Raw genomic sequence first — 17,296 nt, 5'->3', positions numbered from 1 at the left:
ACCCCGCTGACATCCCAGAGGCTGATCCCAACCCCGCTGACATCCAGAGGCTGATCCCAACCCCGCTGACATCCAGAGGTTGATCCCAACCCTGCTGACATCCCAGAGGCTGATCCCAACCCCGCTGACATCCCAGAGGCTGATCCCAACCCCGCTGACATCCAGAGGCTGATCCCAACCCCGCTGACATCCAGAGGTTGATCCCAACCCTGCTGACATCCCAGAGGCTGATGCCAACCCCGTGACATCCCAGAGGCTGATGCCAACCCCGCTGACATCCAGAGGCTGATGCCAACCCCGCTGACATCCAGAGGCTGATGCCAACCCCACTTACGCTGGAAGGGCCGGTGGCAGGCAGTCCTAGCGTGATGTTGGGCAGGGAGGGCGAGGTGTAGAGCGGGAGCTGCGTCACGGAGCCCTCGCGGTTCACGAGCCTGTGAGCCAGGCTGGTCTGGAAACGAGAGTGACCACGGGTGAGAGCCCATCCCCAGAGCCTGCCAGGACATGGCACTTGGCAGGACAAGGGAGCAGGAGAGGTCACAGAGTCTCCAGAACTGCACAGGCACCCCAACAATCCCACCCTGAGCATCCCTGGGAGCGCTGTCCAAAGGCTCCTGGAGCTCTGGCAGCCTTGGGCCATGCCCACTCCCTTGGGAGCCTGGGCAGTGCCCAGCACTCTCTGGGGGAACAATCTTCCCCTAGCACCGAACCAAAGCCTCCCCTGGAACAGCTACGTGCTATTAGTACTTATCCTTCTCCAGCATTTGCCTTTTAAAAGGTAAAACAGACTATCTTAAAAAAACCCACCACTTTACAATCGCTGTTTTTCTCTTTAGCAAATAACAGACAATTTATGTTATTTACTAGCGTGTGTTAGCATAAATCAGACTTAAAAATCCCATCCAAAAGCCTCAAGGTTGCATTTATGGAGCTATTTCCTGATTTTCAGGGTGAAATGCAAGACTTGCTCAGTTATCTTACAGACATTTGAAGGAAGAACACTTTAGTAAAAATACCTTTAATTTCTAAACAAGACTGATTTGAAATACGCACTAGAAAACCCATTATAAAAATTACAGTAAAGTGCCTGATTTTCCTGTTAGGAAACCAGTGTTCTGATCACCCTGAGGTCCCTGCAGGTGATTTTCCAACGTAAGTAGAATTTAGACTTCAAGAAAACTTCTACAGAAGTCTGTTAAACTCAGGTGCTGCCGTGAAAAAGGGGATTTTGTTTAATTCAAGATTCTATTATGGAGCAATCTGTACCTAAGTGGCTGTCCCATCCCTGGAATTGTTCAAGGCCAGGTTGTTCCACCCCCTGCCAAGGGCAGGGATACCTTCCACTATCCCAGGGTGCTCCAAACCCAAAATCCAGCCTGACCATGGACACTTCCAGGGATGAGGCAGCCACAGCTTCTCTGGGCAGCCTGTGCCTTTTTTTAACAGACTCACTGTAAAAAAACTTCATTTTTCTCTCTAATCTAAAGTGACTCTCCATGTGATTACTTGTACCCACACACTTCTCCTTCCAAGTGATTTTTAGCACTCCTGGCAATTTTGCTTTAATTTAAATTACATAATGTCAGTGTGCCATTGAAAATAAGATACTTATTGTCAGCAGAGGAATGAAATATTTTACTGATATCATAAATGAAACAAAACTACATCCATTTTCCCTTTGAACAATCAATACTCTGGAGTTGTGCCTCAAAGCCTCTCTGGGGATTTGATATAGAAAACAGAGGAGAGAAGAACACAGCGGCTTGATGCTCTCAGCATATGGGATTTGGCAGCATTATCATCACTTTAAACACACAGCTCCCATCTCTGGGCTGTGCACAAACAGGCCTGAATTGCACACAGCCCTTTCTGAATGCACAATTTGCAGCTGTACACAAGGAGTTTTTACAGGCTTCTACCAACTGCAATGGCAGTGAATGCTGTGTGCCTTTCAGAGAGGGGAAAACCCTTTAAAAACAGTATTTCAAAACAGGAAGCGGCTGTTTTAAAGGAGGCAGGGCTGCAGTCTTTCCCCACTGAAGGCACTCAGATAATGAATTTGGGTACCATCCTCCAGCATACCTGGTTCAAGGGCTGATGCAGCAAACTAAGAAGCAATGAGATATACTTTTCATTTAAAATAAAACATGAAGCTAAGAACAAAACACAACATTATCTTTTCAGATACACTCAAACATTTCCAAACATTTAATAGTGGGAGCATGGGAAATCCTGGTCCATTGGTATTAAAGGAATCTCCAACACCTGGGCTCCCAGGACATACAACTCATAGTGAAGAAGACGATTTTAAAGACACCTACTTATTTTTTCCCCAAATAGAGACCAGTGGACCAGCTAGGATCACATGACATGAATGCTGAAATAAAATGCAGAGTTGTTTTTCTTTGGGAAAGGGAAAGGCTTGGGCAGGACAGGGTTTTTTCTTCAAATTGTTTGCATTGCTTATGCCTCAGCCTGAGCATTACAAGCAGTAATGATGGAAAGACTTTTTCTTGTGGTCAGTGTCCATTTGATTGGGTGTTGGTGGTCTAGTCCCAGATGGTTGAAAAATCAAATGGATGACGAGGATGCTCCAGCTTCACATTCACCTGCAGGAGCTCACTCCAGCTTCATGGAATGGTTTGGGCTGGAAAGGACCTTAAAGACCACCTGATTCCAGTCCTCTGCAAGAACTTTGGGAAACTGCCTCCACTGCTTATGTCACAAAAACCCTTGTCAAATCCACTAGTTTTTCCATCAGCAGCAACTGGGAATTTGCAGTTTGCTAAGGACAGACAAGACTGACAGCTCCTGGATCAGCAAAACCAAAACTCAGTGCTCGTCCTCCTGGGGCAGGTGAAGCCTCCACTTCCCACCATCTTAATCGTCACACTAATTACCTAAATTTGTAAGGTTTGCTATGGACTAGAGTGGCTGGAATGTGTGCTGGATCATTTGGCAGGGCAGACGGTGAAGAAGGAGGCATGTTCCCCACATTAAATACTACACTACATTAGAAATAAAAACAAAGTGCAAATCTGTACAAAACTAGAATGCAATAAGGACTGACATTTCCACCATGAGAAGGCCTTTTCAATTCTAAAGGAATATTTGTGGAGAACAAGCCTCAGCCTGTTTTTGGAGCCTGGTGTTAAGACAGACTCTATTCATGGGGAGAACAGCTAATGGGAAGCTGGATAAAAAGAAATGCACCAGTAACATCAGACAACCACACTGGTTTCCTACAGGCACAGTTTATAGTGGGAGCCAGCTCACATGGCCCAGACCCCTTGGAAAAGCTTGGCTCCAGGATTCCTGAACACAGGAGCTGCTGTGCTCAGTCCAACCCCACCTCACCCAGGCCAACACCCTGCCCTGGGCATCCAGCGATGCCTCAAGTGATGGTGAAAGTTTATGGGATTATAAACCAGCACATGGCACCAATCTTTCAGATCCCCAATTGTGGAGGAAAAGTTTAAATGCATTCCCTTTAATCCAGTTATGGTTTGGTCATATTTAGACCAGCCTACTGCACACAATAAATCCACCCTATATACAGGAGTAAATTCTCCAAACATTAAAATACTTGCATTTGACCTTGCTGAATCACTTCACTTTTACTTTCTCCTCACTACGAAACCACTGCAAGTTACCACAAGCTGCCTGTGAGCTGGTTCAAACCAGATTTAATAAACAGATAAGGCATCCTGTCAGCCCAGGCTGAGAGGTAATTCCCAAAGTCTGCTCTAAGTCACAAGTCAGGGTTTCCTTTTGTGTGGTTTAGTCCTAAAACTCTCCCCAAGCTGATGGGTGTTAAAAACCAGAGGGAAGGAGGGCTCTGTACCTCTGCTTGGATACTCGTGACTGATCCTGCAATTCCATTCTCAGTGCTGATGTTGTTGGAGCTGTTGTTTGGAGAGCTGGGACCAGATCCAGGAGCACTGTTGCATGCAGAGTCTGGAAAACACATCCAAAAACAACTTTTAACATCAGAAACCATCTCTGTGATGGTATTTAGACAGATAACAACCCTTCAAGTTTTGTTTTGGATGAAAGCAGCCCTCCTCCTCCTCCCCTTCTTCCCCCTAAATCTTCCCAGGGCTCTTAAAATACCAACAAACACTTTCAAACGGTTTATCCAAGTACCTACTCAGCATATTTAAGTCTTCTCCCCATGGGGATTTCTCTTAGAGTGTATTAATAACTTGAATTATGATTGAAAGATAATAAAAGGCATGGAAGGTTTGAAGAGGTCAGACTGGAGGAGGTTGGAGTTGTTCTGCTTCATTTTTCTGGAAGTGCCTCACTCACCCTCTTTCCCTGTAACCCTAAAGACACCTCCTTGCATCAGGCCTCCCTCAGAAAGCCTCTCACCTGCTGCATGGCACAGCTGCTAGTGTTCCTCCTTTTATTTGGGAAGGTTAATAACATTCCAACCTTTTCTTTTGAACTTTCCTTGTCCCCAAGCATTTGCAGCAGGAGACTCTCCCAGCAGCTGCAATGGCTCAGGCTGCAGCAGGCTCCTCACTACTCCAGGAGGAATAAAAGCTAATTTTTACAAGGCCCTGGAGGGACAGGACAGGGGAATGGCTTCCCCCTGCCACAGGGCAGGCTTAGAGGGAACTGTAGGAAGGAATTCTTCCCTGTGAGGGTGATAAGGCACTGGCACACACTGCCCAGAGAATCCACGGCTGCCCCATCCCTGAAAGTGTCCAAGGGCAGGTTGGAGCAACCTGGTCAAGAGGACGGTGTCCCACCAGAACCCCCTGCACTCTTTGGGGATTAAAAATAATTTCTATTCCCCAAAGTAGGACTGTTTTCTAAACTTATTTTCCATTTTAAAGTCCCCTCTCACCATGACAACTCTGATACTTTTCCAACAGGCTCCAGGCTGGCTTCTTGAGCCCTGTTCATGCCAGTGAGAAATGGGAGCTTCTGCTGCCATTTCTGAAGTCATTGCAGGGAAAAATGATCAGCCAGCAAGGAGCCGTGTGCCATATAGCATTGTGTGAGTGAAGGAAATTGGATTTTCAGGTCTGAAAGGCTGCCAGAACTCATGGAGTGTTTGGAAAATGCTCTCAGGCACAGGCTGTGATTTTTGGGGTGTCCTGTGCAGGCCTAGGGTTGGACTGGATTCTCCTTGTGGGTACCTTCCAACTCAGGATGTTTTACAATTCTACAGCTTTTAGCTCTTGAAATCCTCCTTCCCCTCTGCAAACAGAGGGGCTCTGACAAGGAGAAGTGCTGAGGACACCTCAGGGTCTCCCAAAACTACCCTGCTGTCTAAAGAGAGCTCACTTTGAGTTTGATGGAGTGACGATCGTGGGCCTTGGAGTGAGACAAGCCTGGCAAGGCTGTCACTGGGTGGTACTTACACAGAGACATCCCTAGATGGTGCTAGGAATTAACTTTATGGTAATCTCATCACATTCTTTCCTCTGATCCTGCTTGCAAACGTTGGTCCTGGAAGGACAGGACTTTTCAACAAGAAACTGTCAGTTGAGTAGTCAAAAAAGAAAATTCATACAGCTGTATGTATAAAACCCCTGGGTCAAGAACCTTTTCCTATTTTCCGTCCTAACTGACACAGCTCCAGGTGTGTCCCTGGTCACAAGGAACAGAGATGGGAGCTGCCCCTCCTGAGGAAGCTGCAGGTGAGGACAAGGCCTGACCTCATCCTCCCCCAGGCTGGACAATTCCAGTGCCCTCAGCTTGGTTCCAGCACTGTTGAAGCACACGAAGGAGACAGGAGTGTGTTTCGGGAAAGGAGGAGGGGATGAAGAGTTGAGGAATTGTCGCTTACCCGCTGTGCCTGTGACGTCCAGTGGGCGCTTCTTGAGCGCGGTCACCACGGGCCCGTCCTTCCTGCGCAGGAGGGGGCTGCTCCTCCTCTCAGCCACCTTCTGCTTTAGTCTGGACCGCAGCTTCAGGTTGGGTTCAGAGGCTGGCCAGGAACACGAAACAGTGTTAGCAGTGTCTCAGCAGTGTTTTACTCAGCCTGCAGTTGAGTTGAGTTGAGTTGAGCTGAATTGAGTTGGCTGGCTACAGTCGAGCATTTGCAGGACGCTAAACTAAATTAAATCATTTGCTAACAAATATTTGGAACACAGATTTGTAGTGTAACAGGCCCCACCCCATGCAAGGTCTGGATTCAACAGCAGGCATTTGAATTAAAAATGTAATAATCATCCTGCAAAGTCCTCTCTGAACGAAGACGCAGACTTGAGATTAGTGCAGAGTTTCCCACCTCTGCTCAACTTGCTCCCAACCCAGTGACAAACTCAGCTGATGGGATCCAGGGAAGCAGCAGAGGAATGGCTGAGCCAGCTGAGATGCTGCTGTTGGTTATCACTGATGTGATATCACGGTGTTGGTTATCACTGATGTGCTGCTGGAACAGGCAGCTCCACACCTCAGAGTCATCCGAGCTCAGGGTGATCTGGCTCAGGGAGGGACGCCAGGGCAGGGGGAAAGAAAACACCAAAATTGAACCCTACAAGCAAACCAGGTGATTGTCTCCCTGCTGACTCCCTGTGTCAGCTGGAGCCAGGTCAACTCAAGGAGAAGGGCATGAGAGTGTGGCCAAGGAAAGCAAATGCCAGGGAGGAGGAGGTAGGTTTGTTTGGGAAGCATCTTGGGGTTACATCATCACAGCCCCACAGTTCAACCCTATCTAATGAGCACCTATCAGACACCTAGGAAGTTCCAGACTGCCCAGGGCAGGTGTGGATGCATTTCCTGTGACCACAGCCTTGTGTACACCATGCTTTTGAGAGACTCCCTCCAAAACCCAAATCCTGACATCCCAAAAAGCCAAGGCAGAGCTCCTGGAAAGCCCCAGCGCCCCTGGGGCCAGGACAGCTGGTGACAGCGTACACATTATCAAGTCTCCATCAAGGTAATGAAGCTTCAATTCAAGACTCCTCCTGCAAGATGATTTCCTCTGGGAGCTTTCTGATCTCCTGAGCCCTGAGTGCAATACCTGCTGTAGGGTTTGAGGGCTCCTGACAGAGCTGAGATGAGTGAACTGGCCCCATCCTTTCCCTTCCTCAACAACCCTGCTGCTTAATCCCTTTGAACCAGCAAATCCTGTGCTCACTCCATTACCAACCAACACACTCCAGGGTGAATAATCTACATTTCTTTAGAAGAATTAAAACAGGGTTTACAAACTGATTTGAATTAACTCAGTCTGGCTGCAGCTATATTTCCTTTGACCACTGTGTCACGTCAAAGATCAAGCCTGTCGACGTTAATTGCAGGGCTCAAAAAATCAGAAGGCTGATGAATTCAAGATCAAATCCTTCAAGTTAAGCCATCAACACAGTGCTTTGATGGAATTTTTCGGAAGAAGAAGAAAAAAATAAGAAAGGCAAAAGCTTTTTCACAAATGTTTTGGATAGAAAAACACCAGCAAGAGGTAACGGGAATACTAAAAAAAAATACTTCCTCAAGATGATGCTTCAAATGCTGAATGAAGTGCATTAGCAAGGGGGGAATTGTCTTAGAGAGACAGAATTTGCATATAAAATGCCAGGGGACTGAATGCAAATCTGCTCCCAGGGCAATATTAAAGACTGGACCAGCTCAAACACAAGCTCAGGCTCCAAGCAGCAACTTCTGCAAGTCCTCTTGAAAACAGAAGTTGACTTATGTCAAAAAAGCAATGTTTAAAAAGCAGTGTTTAGGTACCTCATCCCACGTCCTTACATTCTCAGCTTTAATTTGTCCCAATTTCTGAGCATTAATAGCTGCCTGGATGCCACACCTATGGCTGGAAAGAGATGATCTTTAAGGTCCCCTCCAACAAAACCACTCTGGGATTCTGCAGAAGTGGAAGGTGTCACAGATGGATGCTGATATATCCATTTTAAATCAAGGAAGTCTAAGCCTATGCCATAGCTGTTGGAAGGATCTGTCCTCCAACAAAGGAAAACACGGCAATAAAAATTTCAGCCCAAATTTTATTCCTGGTGCTCAGATGAGGGATGGTTTCTGTTTGGAACACACAATTACTTAGGTGGGTTTCAAATACAAAGAAGGAATGGGTCTGAAATACCTTAAAAATGGGCAGGGAAACAAAAGGTTTGGGGCCACAGATTACCTAACACATCCTATATTTAAAACCATAATAAAAACCTCCTTCCATATAGAAAAGAGGTGAACAAACATAGAAAATTGCCGCCTTAAAAGAGAAAATACCTCCAGCGTAAGTGATTGCCAAAGCAACGTATTGGAATTTGTCAGATTGAACTATTTTAAGGCAAAATCACTCTGTGTTTTCCCTTTCTGCTGGGGGATCAAGTTTCGAAACACCAAAAGGTCTATTTAAAGCCTTGCTCTGATTTTGTTGTTTATCCCTCAGATATAATCCCAAATCTAACATAGCATCAGGACCTCAGAGAGCATAATCCCTACACGGATTTAATTGGGTGCTCCAGAGCCCAAAGTAGGTGAATTAAAATTCAACACAGGCAGTGCAGTACAGCCTCAAATTCACAGAATTTACATAAAACCTATTTTATAGTAAAAGAATTTAGGCTTGTTCAGATGGTTTTTAAACTATTATATAATAAAAAGATTTTTAAGCTGAAGAGAGCTGTCTTTCACAAGGGTAAAACAGGAATGTGAACAACACAGAACCATCAATACCTGACAGTCTGTGCAGGTTCAGTGGACACCAATTCCTCTGGAAATCTCCCCAAATTCAGCGTGCCAGTCAATATGCCCAAACAAAGCCTTGCTAACTGGAGTACATTTAAAAACTGGAGACTAAATTACAAAACCTAAGTTAAAAAATTACTGCTTCTCTGCATCTCAAGACGAAATACTTAAAACAAATGCCATGAAATTATCAAAATTCCCCTCCAGCAAACAAATGAAGCCCATGCCCAAATCTGAGTCAGCTTCCACAAAGCCAGTGGGATTTCTTAAGCACTGACATACTTAATTTGGCCTATAATAAGGATTTATACAAAGAATATTTTGTTTTCCTGCAAGTAAATTAATAACCAGAACATAAGCCAAAAGCTCTGCTGGTTTTCACAGGCTTCAACCCAAGTTACCCCACTTACACATCATTGAGTGCAGCAGGACCCATGTAACCCAATTCTTCCAACATATATGTCATTCCCATTGTTTTTTTCCTAGAATTGCAGCCCCTAGGCTGCTGAACTAATCGGACATTAAGTCTGTGGAAGTCAAAACCTCACCAAGTCCTGGGCAGAGTTTGCCCTGTTCCCACTGCCCATCCACATTTGTGGAATAAAAATAAACAATGCAGCATGAAACCCTTGCTACCAGTCCTTGAACATCTTCATTTTGGCAGGTGGGAACTAGAAAGGGATTTTATGTTTTTATTATTATTATTATTATTATTAAGTTTCAGACTAAGTTTTACTAGTCAGGCAAAAGCCAACAGAATTACCTTGTCTCCCTTTTAACATCCATGAGAAAACTCCATGGGGAGAGGGAACTTAAGCTGAAGGAGGGAAAGGGTTAGATGGGATACTGGGAAGGAATTGTTCCCTGGGAGGGTGGGCAGGCCCTGGCACAGGGTGCCCAGAGCAGCTGTGGCTGCCCCTGGATCCCTGGCAGTGTCCAAGGCCAGGGTGGACACTGGGGCTTGGAGCAGCCTGGGACAGTGGAAGGTGTCCCTGCTTGTGGCAGGGGTTGGAATGAAATGGACTTTGAGGTTCCTGGGATTCTATGAACAGTGCAGGCTCCTGGCAGCCCCTGGGAAGCAGAGCTGGAGCTGGGAGGACCAAGGAGGAGGACAGTGGGTTCCTTGAGTGACTGGGATCCCCCAAAGGTGACACTAAACCAAAAGATTTTGTTTGATCTCCTCCTGCAAGAGGTTTCTCTTTTGGTGCACCACTCACAGGAAGTGTCTTAATGATTCCACAATTGTTAAGGCTGGACAAGACCTCTGCGATGACCAAGTCCAACCACCAATCCATCACCACCACAAACCATGTACCCCAGTGCCATGTCCCGTTTTTGGAACACTTCCAGGGATGGTGATTCCACCACTGCCCCAGGGAGCCTGTTTCAGTGCCTGACCACCCTTCTAACAAAGAAATCTTTCCCAGTATCCAAGCTAAGTGTTATTTTTGGATCAGACAGACTGACGTCCTCCAGTTGGAGCAGACAGGGTATTTCCAGCAGGGATTTCTCTAGGAGTCAGAGCCTCCTCTCAGTGCGTGGGTCTGTGGGAAGCCAGGCTTCCAACCAGGCTGGCTAGAAGGACAGCGTAGGTGGGAAGTCAGAGATGCTCTTGAACTGGAGTGACACTCCATACCACACAGAGCTCCAAGATTTCCTCTGGATTATACTCCCCTGTTCCACCAGGGTTTCTGACTAGTCTATTTTCCTCCAAAAAACCTTTTGTCCTAAAACAAACCACTCCAAACACTCCAATAATCAGAACCAGCTCAGAGGGACATTACGCTTTCCTTGACAAATGCAGCACCATAATTGTGGACAAATCCTTTCATTTTCCCTCTTATTTCTTTCTAATTGCAACAAGTTCACACCAATTTCACCTGCTTAGCTGCAAATAATACCCAAATAACTCCAGTTTTCTGCAATACCAACAACATCACAGGATGCTGGATGGTTTCGTCTCTCAGGCTCCTCTCTTTTGCATGGAAAAAGAATTATGGAGTCACGGAATCATTTAGGTTGGAAAAGCCCTCTAAGATCATCAAGTCCAAGAGGAAAAGCATGTTAAGAAGTGAAATAATTCCCTTTAAATCTTCATGATGGTGGTGGTGTCAGCTTTCTAAGTAACAGCATGTTCTAATACATCCACTGCTCGAGTTTCAGAAAGCAGGGAATGCCATCAACAAGCTTGTTCCTGGGAGAAAACGAGGACAGGATTCCTTGGAAATGCAAAACTGAAAAGCTCTGCTAAAACCCATTTCAGCAGCTCCAAGAAAGGTGTTGACAAACAACTCTTGGGGTTATCAAAACAGGCTGCCCCAACCCAGAGTCTAAAATCACTCTGTAGGGATTCTCTAGATATTTTCCTTACAGGACCCCAGTGCAGCACATAATGAATGTTATTTAATTTGGAAGACACCAACCTTGATCTAGGAGCAGAAAAGGTCACTTAAGAATTTCTCCTCTCAAAAGCTGTCAATAAAACCCTGACACTAAATCCTACACAGAACAAAGGAAACTCCCCAGAAGGGGAAATAAAAATCCGTGTGCTAATCCAGGTAATTTAACAGCAAAGGCAGGGGCAGCACCAACCAAACCAATCTTAGCTCAATGGAAAAAAAGGAAAAGCCCCAAAATGCTTGAAGAGAGGGAGCAGAGTAAAATTAATCCCCCAGCCAGGCTAAGAACAGGATTCAAGCAATTAGTAACTGCACCAGGAAAACAATTTCACGCTGAAACCAAACAGCCAAGAAACTGGAGCATAATTTAGGAAAACAAATCAGAGAGAGTTGGATTTCAGGGCACGGGAGGCATCAGGAATATGCTGCAGGAGCCGACTGTTGCATCTGCTGAAGTCTTTCAAGCACTCTGAAGAGATCACTCCTGCACGCCCTCCCTCTCCCATAACCTGCAACCATCAGGATGCTTGAAATAAGAGTAAAGACACAGAGTATTGCTAAAATGCAGGGAAATGGCAAATTTGATGGAATCATGGAATGGTTTGGGCTGGGAGGGAGCTTAAAGCTCACCTTGTTCCAACCCCCTGCCATGGGCAGGGACACCCTCCTCTATCTCAGGGCACTCCAAGCCTTGTCCAACCTGGCCTGGAACACTTCCAGGGATGAGGAATATTTATTCTTCCCAAAAATGTCTCAACCTGCAGGACACGCTCCCAGCTCTGCAGACTGGGAGAAATGATAATTCCAAATGCCTTCCCACCACCCCCTAAGCCACCTTCTCCCCAGCAATGGTGCTGGTTGGATTCCAGCCCTGGTAATCAGAGCTGTATTGTGATGGGCTCTGTTATTTGAGCTGCAAATATTTAATCAAATTTAATAAAATTGGACTACACTATATGGTGGTTTTAAATTACCAACACAAAGCCAGAGTGTTGCCTGGTGCCAAAAATCTGAAAAGCTCACCCGTAATAAAGAACTTTATTTAGGATGGGCTCCAGCCTTCCCTGCCTTTTGTTTACACCAGATTGTTCAGGAGCCTTTCTTCTCCAAGCAACTTAACATTCTTGGCACTGGGAATTCTGCAGGATATTGCTGTGCCAGAGCCTGACGTGCTGTTGCGTTGAAAGGAAAATAAAAGAAAACAATGAAAAAAAAATCTCCCCTGAACCTTATAGAAGTGAACTCGTTTGTATCCTAGACCAGTGCCCAGGAGATTAATGCTGGTGTCCAAAAAGAACAAGCACTAGCGTTCTGGGAAACCAAAATCAGCTGAACATCCTCCTGCTGGAAAACAACAATGAGTTTGGTGGCTTCCACTCTTTAATAATGTGATTAGCTCCATTTATCATCCTTAATTCCCTCTGTCTGACAGCAGGAGTTCATTCAGCAGGAGCTTTGGTGAGATCCCAGCTTGGGAAGCGGCACAGGTTGAGATGTGCAGATGTCTTCCTTCTCCTGCAGGAATTCCCTTCCAAGACCCTGGGAGCAAGAAGGGGGACTGCTGCTCAAAGCCAGTCTGACAAGGTGCCCTGAGGTGACAAGCCAGACATGTTTGGGAGCATGTCAAAGCCCATTTTTACTGTGAGAATGCTAACAGGGTAAGAACAGATCACCTGGCATCACAAGGCACAGGAAAGAGCTAAAAATCTCTTGGAATCAGGCTGCCCACAGGTCCTAAGCAATCGGTTTGGTGCCAAGGGATGCTTTCCCACGTGGAAATGCTGTGATTCCCCAGGGCAGCCTGGACGCTCTGCCATTACCCAGGGGCAGAGAGGAAAGGATGCCCTGTCCTTCAGCAAACCCAGTGTTCCAAGCTCATCTTTTGGAGCCCTCCAGGAAGGGCACAGTCAAAGGTACCATCCCCAAAGCAACAGGGGCACCTTTCCCAGGGAAAACCCACATCTTGGAGCCAATTTCTGACTGGGTTCCCATGCAGCTGAAGTGTTTGCTACTCGTCAAGCAACCAACCCAAGGGAGAACAGGAGAGAAAACTGCACAGATGGGAATCCATCCAGCAAGGCAGGTGCTATGGTTCCTAGTGAGAAATTCCCAAAAGGGGAAAATTTCATCACTGAAAGGCTGGTCAAGCATTGGACCAGGCTGCCCAGGGCAGTGGTGGAGTCACCATCACTGGAAGTGTTTAAAGAACTTGTGGATGTGGTACTTGGGGCCATGGGTTACAGGCAGCCTTGGCAGTGCTGGTTGAAGGTTGGATCATCTTAAAAGGGCTTTTCCAACCTTAATGATCATGTGATCTTTCCAGAGAAGCTTTTTTTGCTGTCCTGAAACGATTCCCAGCACGGCCAGTGAGCAGAACTGCTCCCTGAGCGAGGCTGAGCTCTCAAAGCTGAGCCGTTCCCCAAAGGCAGCAGCCCCAAGCTGGCCGGGTTGGGAGCCCAGGCTGTGCTGGCTCAGGCATGTGATACGGAGCTGAGGATCACAGCCAAGCCAAACAACCTGGTTTACATAATACAGGCTTGAGGAATAACTGACCTGCCCAGCCACCGTGCAGGGAGAAGCCAGACTGAGAGAGAACTGTCTAGGTGTGAACCAAACCCTCACAGGAAGCCCCAGTGCGCGCCCTGGCACAAAACTCCTTATTTACCTCAGGTACAAACTCGTACATAAAATGCAAATCCCCCAAGAAATGAACTTTTTCTTGGTACTTTTCTCACTCAGCAAAGCATACTTGGGCTAGAGACACGCAGATCTCTGTGCGAGCTTTGGGTTTGGGAAAACATCTCCCAAACTTTGACACGAGGCTCCGCTGTCTCCCGCGCTCCTCGCACACCCTGGAGCAGCACCAGGCTCCCTGGAATGCTGGGAGCACAGTGACAGGTGAAGGGGAAGCAGATGGAGAGAGGGCTTGGGAGGCAAAGCATGGCCTGGAATCCAGCTTTTTGGCAACATCCCTTCTTTTTCAGGAAAATCAGCTCAGAGGGCCAAGCGCGACGGCAGGGACGGCTGGCAGCAGTGCGAGAGAAGGGCAGCCTTACCTGTTTTTCTGAGAGGGAAGTCGTCTTTGGAATCGTACATCCCCAGGACTGGGTGGTTGTAGGTACCGGAGACGCCGCTTTGGGGTGGGGAGCTCTGGTCCAGAGAGCTGTGCTGGGTCTTCCTGCATGGAAGGAAAGAGAAGGGACAAGTTTTACACCGGTGACATGCAGAAGAGGTGAGCGCAGTGCCTGCCACCCCAGGGAGTGGGGAACGGGGCAAAGGCAAAGGGAAAGGCTCTGGCTTTCCTCTCTTGGGCACTCCTGAAAAAATGCCCACTGAAATCCAACATACAGGAACACAGCTTAGTTTTCAGTATGAGGCTCCACCTTGGCTCAGCTCATGCAGGTATTTAACCACGAGTATAAATTCAAGACTGTAACCTGGGCTGGCTTTTGCTAAGTCATGTTCCTGAATCGCAGCACAGGTGAAACCTCAACTTCAGCACAAGGGAACCATTTCCTTCCCCAAAATAAACCCCAGGCTTAGCAGACAGGGTCCAAGGCTGAAGCACAGAACCTGGCCAGCAGCAGCCATGCCACACAGGTGGCCCACTGCCTTTCCTCCTGCCTGTCCTCCCATCCGAGGAGCTCAGCAGAGACAGGGCCAAAGCACTCAGCACCTTTCCAGCTGAACTTCCCTGAGATGATAATTTATGGCTTTGTTTGAGCAGGCTGCTGGAAGTAAATTACAGTCTGTTTGCTGAGGATATTAAATAATGAATGAGTTTTCTCAGCCTCCTACCAGTTTGTTGGCTGCATCTTTCCTGCTTAATGACTTGTGCCCAGCTTTGCTGCTTCTCAGGAGCTCCACCAGCCTGGGAGAAGGCTCCAGTCAGCAGAGCAGCTCCATCAGCAGAACAACTGATTTAGCCATGCAGGTGACAGTCACTGGGCTCTCACAACCTCACTTTAAATAAATAGAATTTAAGCCCTGTATTTCTTCTAAATACTAAAGGATTTGGGATAAGAGAAAGCACTTTGTAAAAAAAAAAAAACAACGAAGTGAATATTTGAAATTTTATACTGCCTAAAAACCAAGCTGAAAATATTCTTGTACAAAAGGTTCTTAAAGGAACCAAAACAAGCCATTCAGAGCTGCAAATTGCACAAATTCATGCCGTTTCTCAAACAGTGCCAATCCCTTGAGTGGAAGTTCAACTCAGAAGCTGTCTGTTTGCTGAGATCCAGAGCATCAATTCCACTGCAATTTAAAGCCCTCAAAAAACATGGGGCTAATGAAATACTAGGAAAACACATTGAATTTTCCACATAACTACAAAAAACAAAAACAAAACCAAAAAAAACCCTCTGCAAATTTTATTTGAACATCAACATATTCTACTCCCACAGATCTTCTAGTGGGAGATGTCCCTGCCCGTAGCAGGGGGTGGAATGAGATGGGCTTTAGGGTCCCATCAACCCAAACCATTCTGGGACTCTATGGAAGTATGAATGACTGTGGTTTCCCCATCATCCCTCTTCATTATCCAGATTTCTCTGTACATAAAGAAAAAATTATTCTGGGGGCTCTTGCAGGGCTGCGTTTCCCACACCCACTCCGTGCTGTGCCACATCCCCGCCCCTGAATGCCCCCACGCACACTTCAATCTTCACCTGCAATCAAAACAGAGCCAAACTGAAATCAAAAAATAATCCCTCCTGGGAAGAGACGTGGCTTTTTCTGCCAAGATCTGCTCATTCCATGGGAAGGCAGCATGCAGAGATGTTTCATTCCCAGGAATCCTGGATGCTGTGATCCAAGAGCCCTGAGCCCCATCTAGTCACACAATGACATTTTTGGCTCTATATGAGCAACAGATTTTTTTTTTTTTAATCATGACCTAAGCAGCACAATCGAGTACATTGAAGCAATTTTCATCTCTTTGTCAGGAGAAGTGCAGGAATTCAAAGGGCCTGTTTAGATGTATCCCAGGGCTGCTGAATGACAGATATTGAGCTCTGCAAACAGGAATACATTCCCTGGCTCCAGGACTGGGGTCTGACGCTGCTTCCAGTAGCATGCACTGGTCTGCATGCCCCTTCAGGAATGTCAGAGCTCTGGGAGGAGAGGAAATTGGACACTGCACAGAGCTTGCAGGAATTCCTGAAAGCACATCCCTTCATTCAAGGCATCCCCTGTTCCCTGAGCTCCTTCAAACACCCATGTGCACAGACAGAAAGGTTGGAGTGATGACCTTGGAGGTCTTTTCTAATCTTAGTGATTTCATGATTTGATATTTCATCCTTCAATCATGGTCAGCAAGGTGCACTGAATAAACATTCAGACATGTGTACCTGTGCTGGAATGTTTTGTGCTCACACCCGTGGATGTTGGGATCATTCAATGTAGAACTTAATGTGTAATTTAAAGTATAACTTTCTACCTTGCCACCATGAAAATACCCAGTTAAACTCCCTTTCATGGCTACTAGCACATGGACTGGCTGCTTCCCAAGCACTGCTGACAGCCTCCCAAGGGAATCACAGCAGAAATTCCTGGGAGCTGGGCTGCCCGGTGGGTTCAGAATCCAGCAGAGGCACTGTCTGACAATGCAGTTCCAAAGAACCTCCTCTGCTGTTGCCTGTCATAAAATCACACGGTTGTTTGGGCTGGAAGGGACATTAAAGACCACCTTGTTCACCCCCTTCCACCATTCCAGGCTGCTCCAAGCCCTGTCCAATCTGGCCTTGAGCACATCCAGGGATGGGACATCATCCTAGAAGTCTTTTCCAGCTCTAACACTTCTGTGATTCCAGGCCAGCAGAACATTTTTCCTGTCACAGCCACTGACGTCACACCATCATAGTGCTCAATACCCTTAGGAGACTATTTTTTTCTCCAAGCAACGCTTTCCATTAAAAAAAAAAAAGGGAATTCACAAACCTTCATAAGACCAAGGGAAGTGCTTAAAAGCAGGCGTGTCGCTTCGAGAGGCTCTCCCAGCATCTGTTAGCACTTAATTGCCTCGCCTGCTCCCAGCAGGAGCGTGGAGTGGATCTCCTGTGAGCCCTGCTCGCGTGTGCTCAACCCAACCACCACCCAACTGCATCACAGCACAGCTATGTGGGGACAGCAGTGTCTCAGCTGGAAACCTATGTGATGCCATATAAATAAATATTAATACGTCAGGAATTTAAAGGTTGATTCTCCTTTTGGAAAAAAAAAATAAAAGAAAA

At 46.6% G+C, this 17,296-nt stretch overlaps 1 protein-coding gene across 8 annotated transcripts in view; it reads right to left on the bottom strand.

Annotated features, from left to right (window-relative positions):
• HDAC4 (histone deacetylase 4) overlaps positions 1 to 17,296 on the bottom strand; it is a 174,134-nt gene that overhangs the window by 44,168 nt on the left and 112,670 nt on the right. For all 8 annotated transcript variants that reach the window (XM_063399989.1, XM_063399987.1, XM_063399986.1 and 5 more), the window contains 4 exons: positions 14,120 to 14,241; positions 5,804 to 5,944; positions 3,845 to 3,957; positions 335 to 451 (listed from right to left, as the gene is read on the bottom strand). In XM_063399989.1, coding sequence (XP_063256059.1) covers positions 335 to 451; positions 3,845 to 3,957; positions 5,804 to 5,944; positions 14,120 to 14,241 — 493 coding nt within the window. The remainder of the gene's footprint in view (positions 1 to 334; positions 452 to 3,844; positions 3,958 to 5,803; positions 5,945 to 14,119; positions 14,242 to 17,296) is intronic.

This window comes from Prinia subflava, chromosome 6 (genome assembly GCF_021018805.1).
Source record: "Prinia subflava isolate CZ2003 ecotype Zambia chromosome 6, Cam_Psub_1.2, whole genome shotgun sequence".
In the NCBI taxonomy this organism is placed as follows: domain Eukaryota; kingdom Metazoa; phylum Chordata; class Aves; order Passeriformes; family Cisticolidae; genus Prinia; species Prinia subflava.
This window is presented reverse-complemented; position numbering and strand designations above follow the sequence as displayed.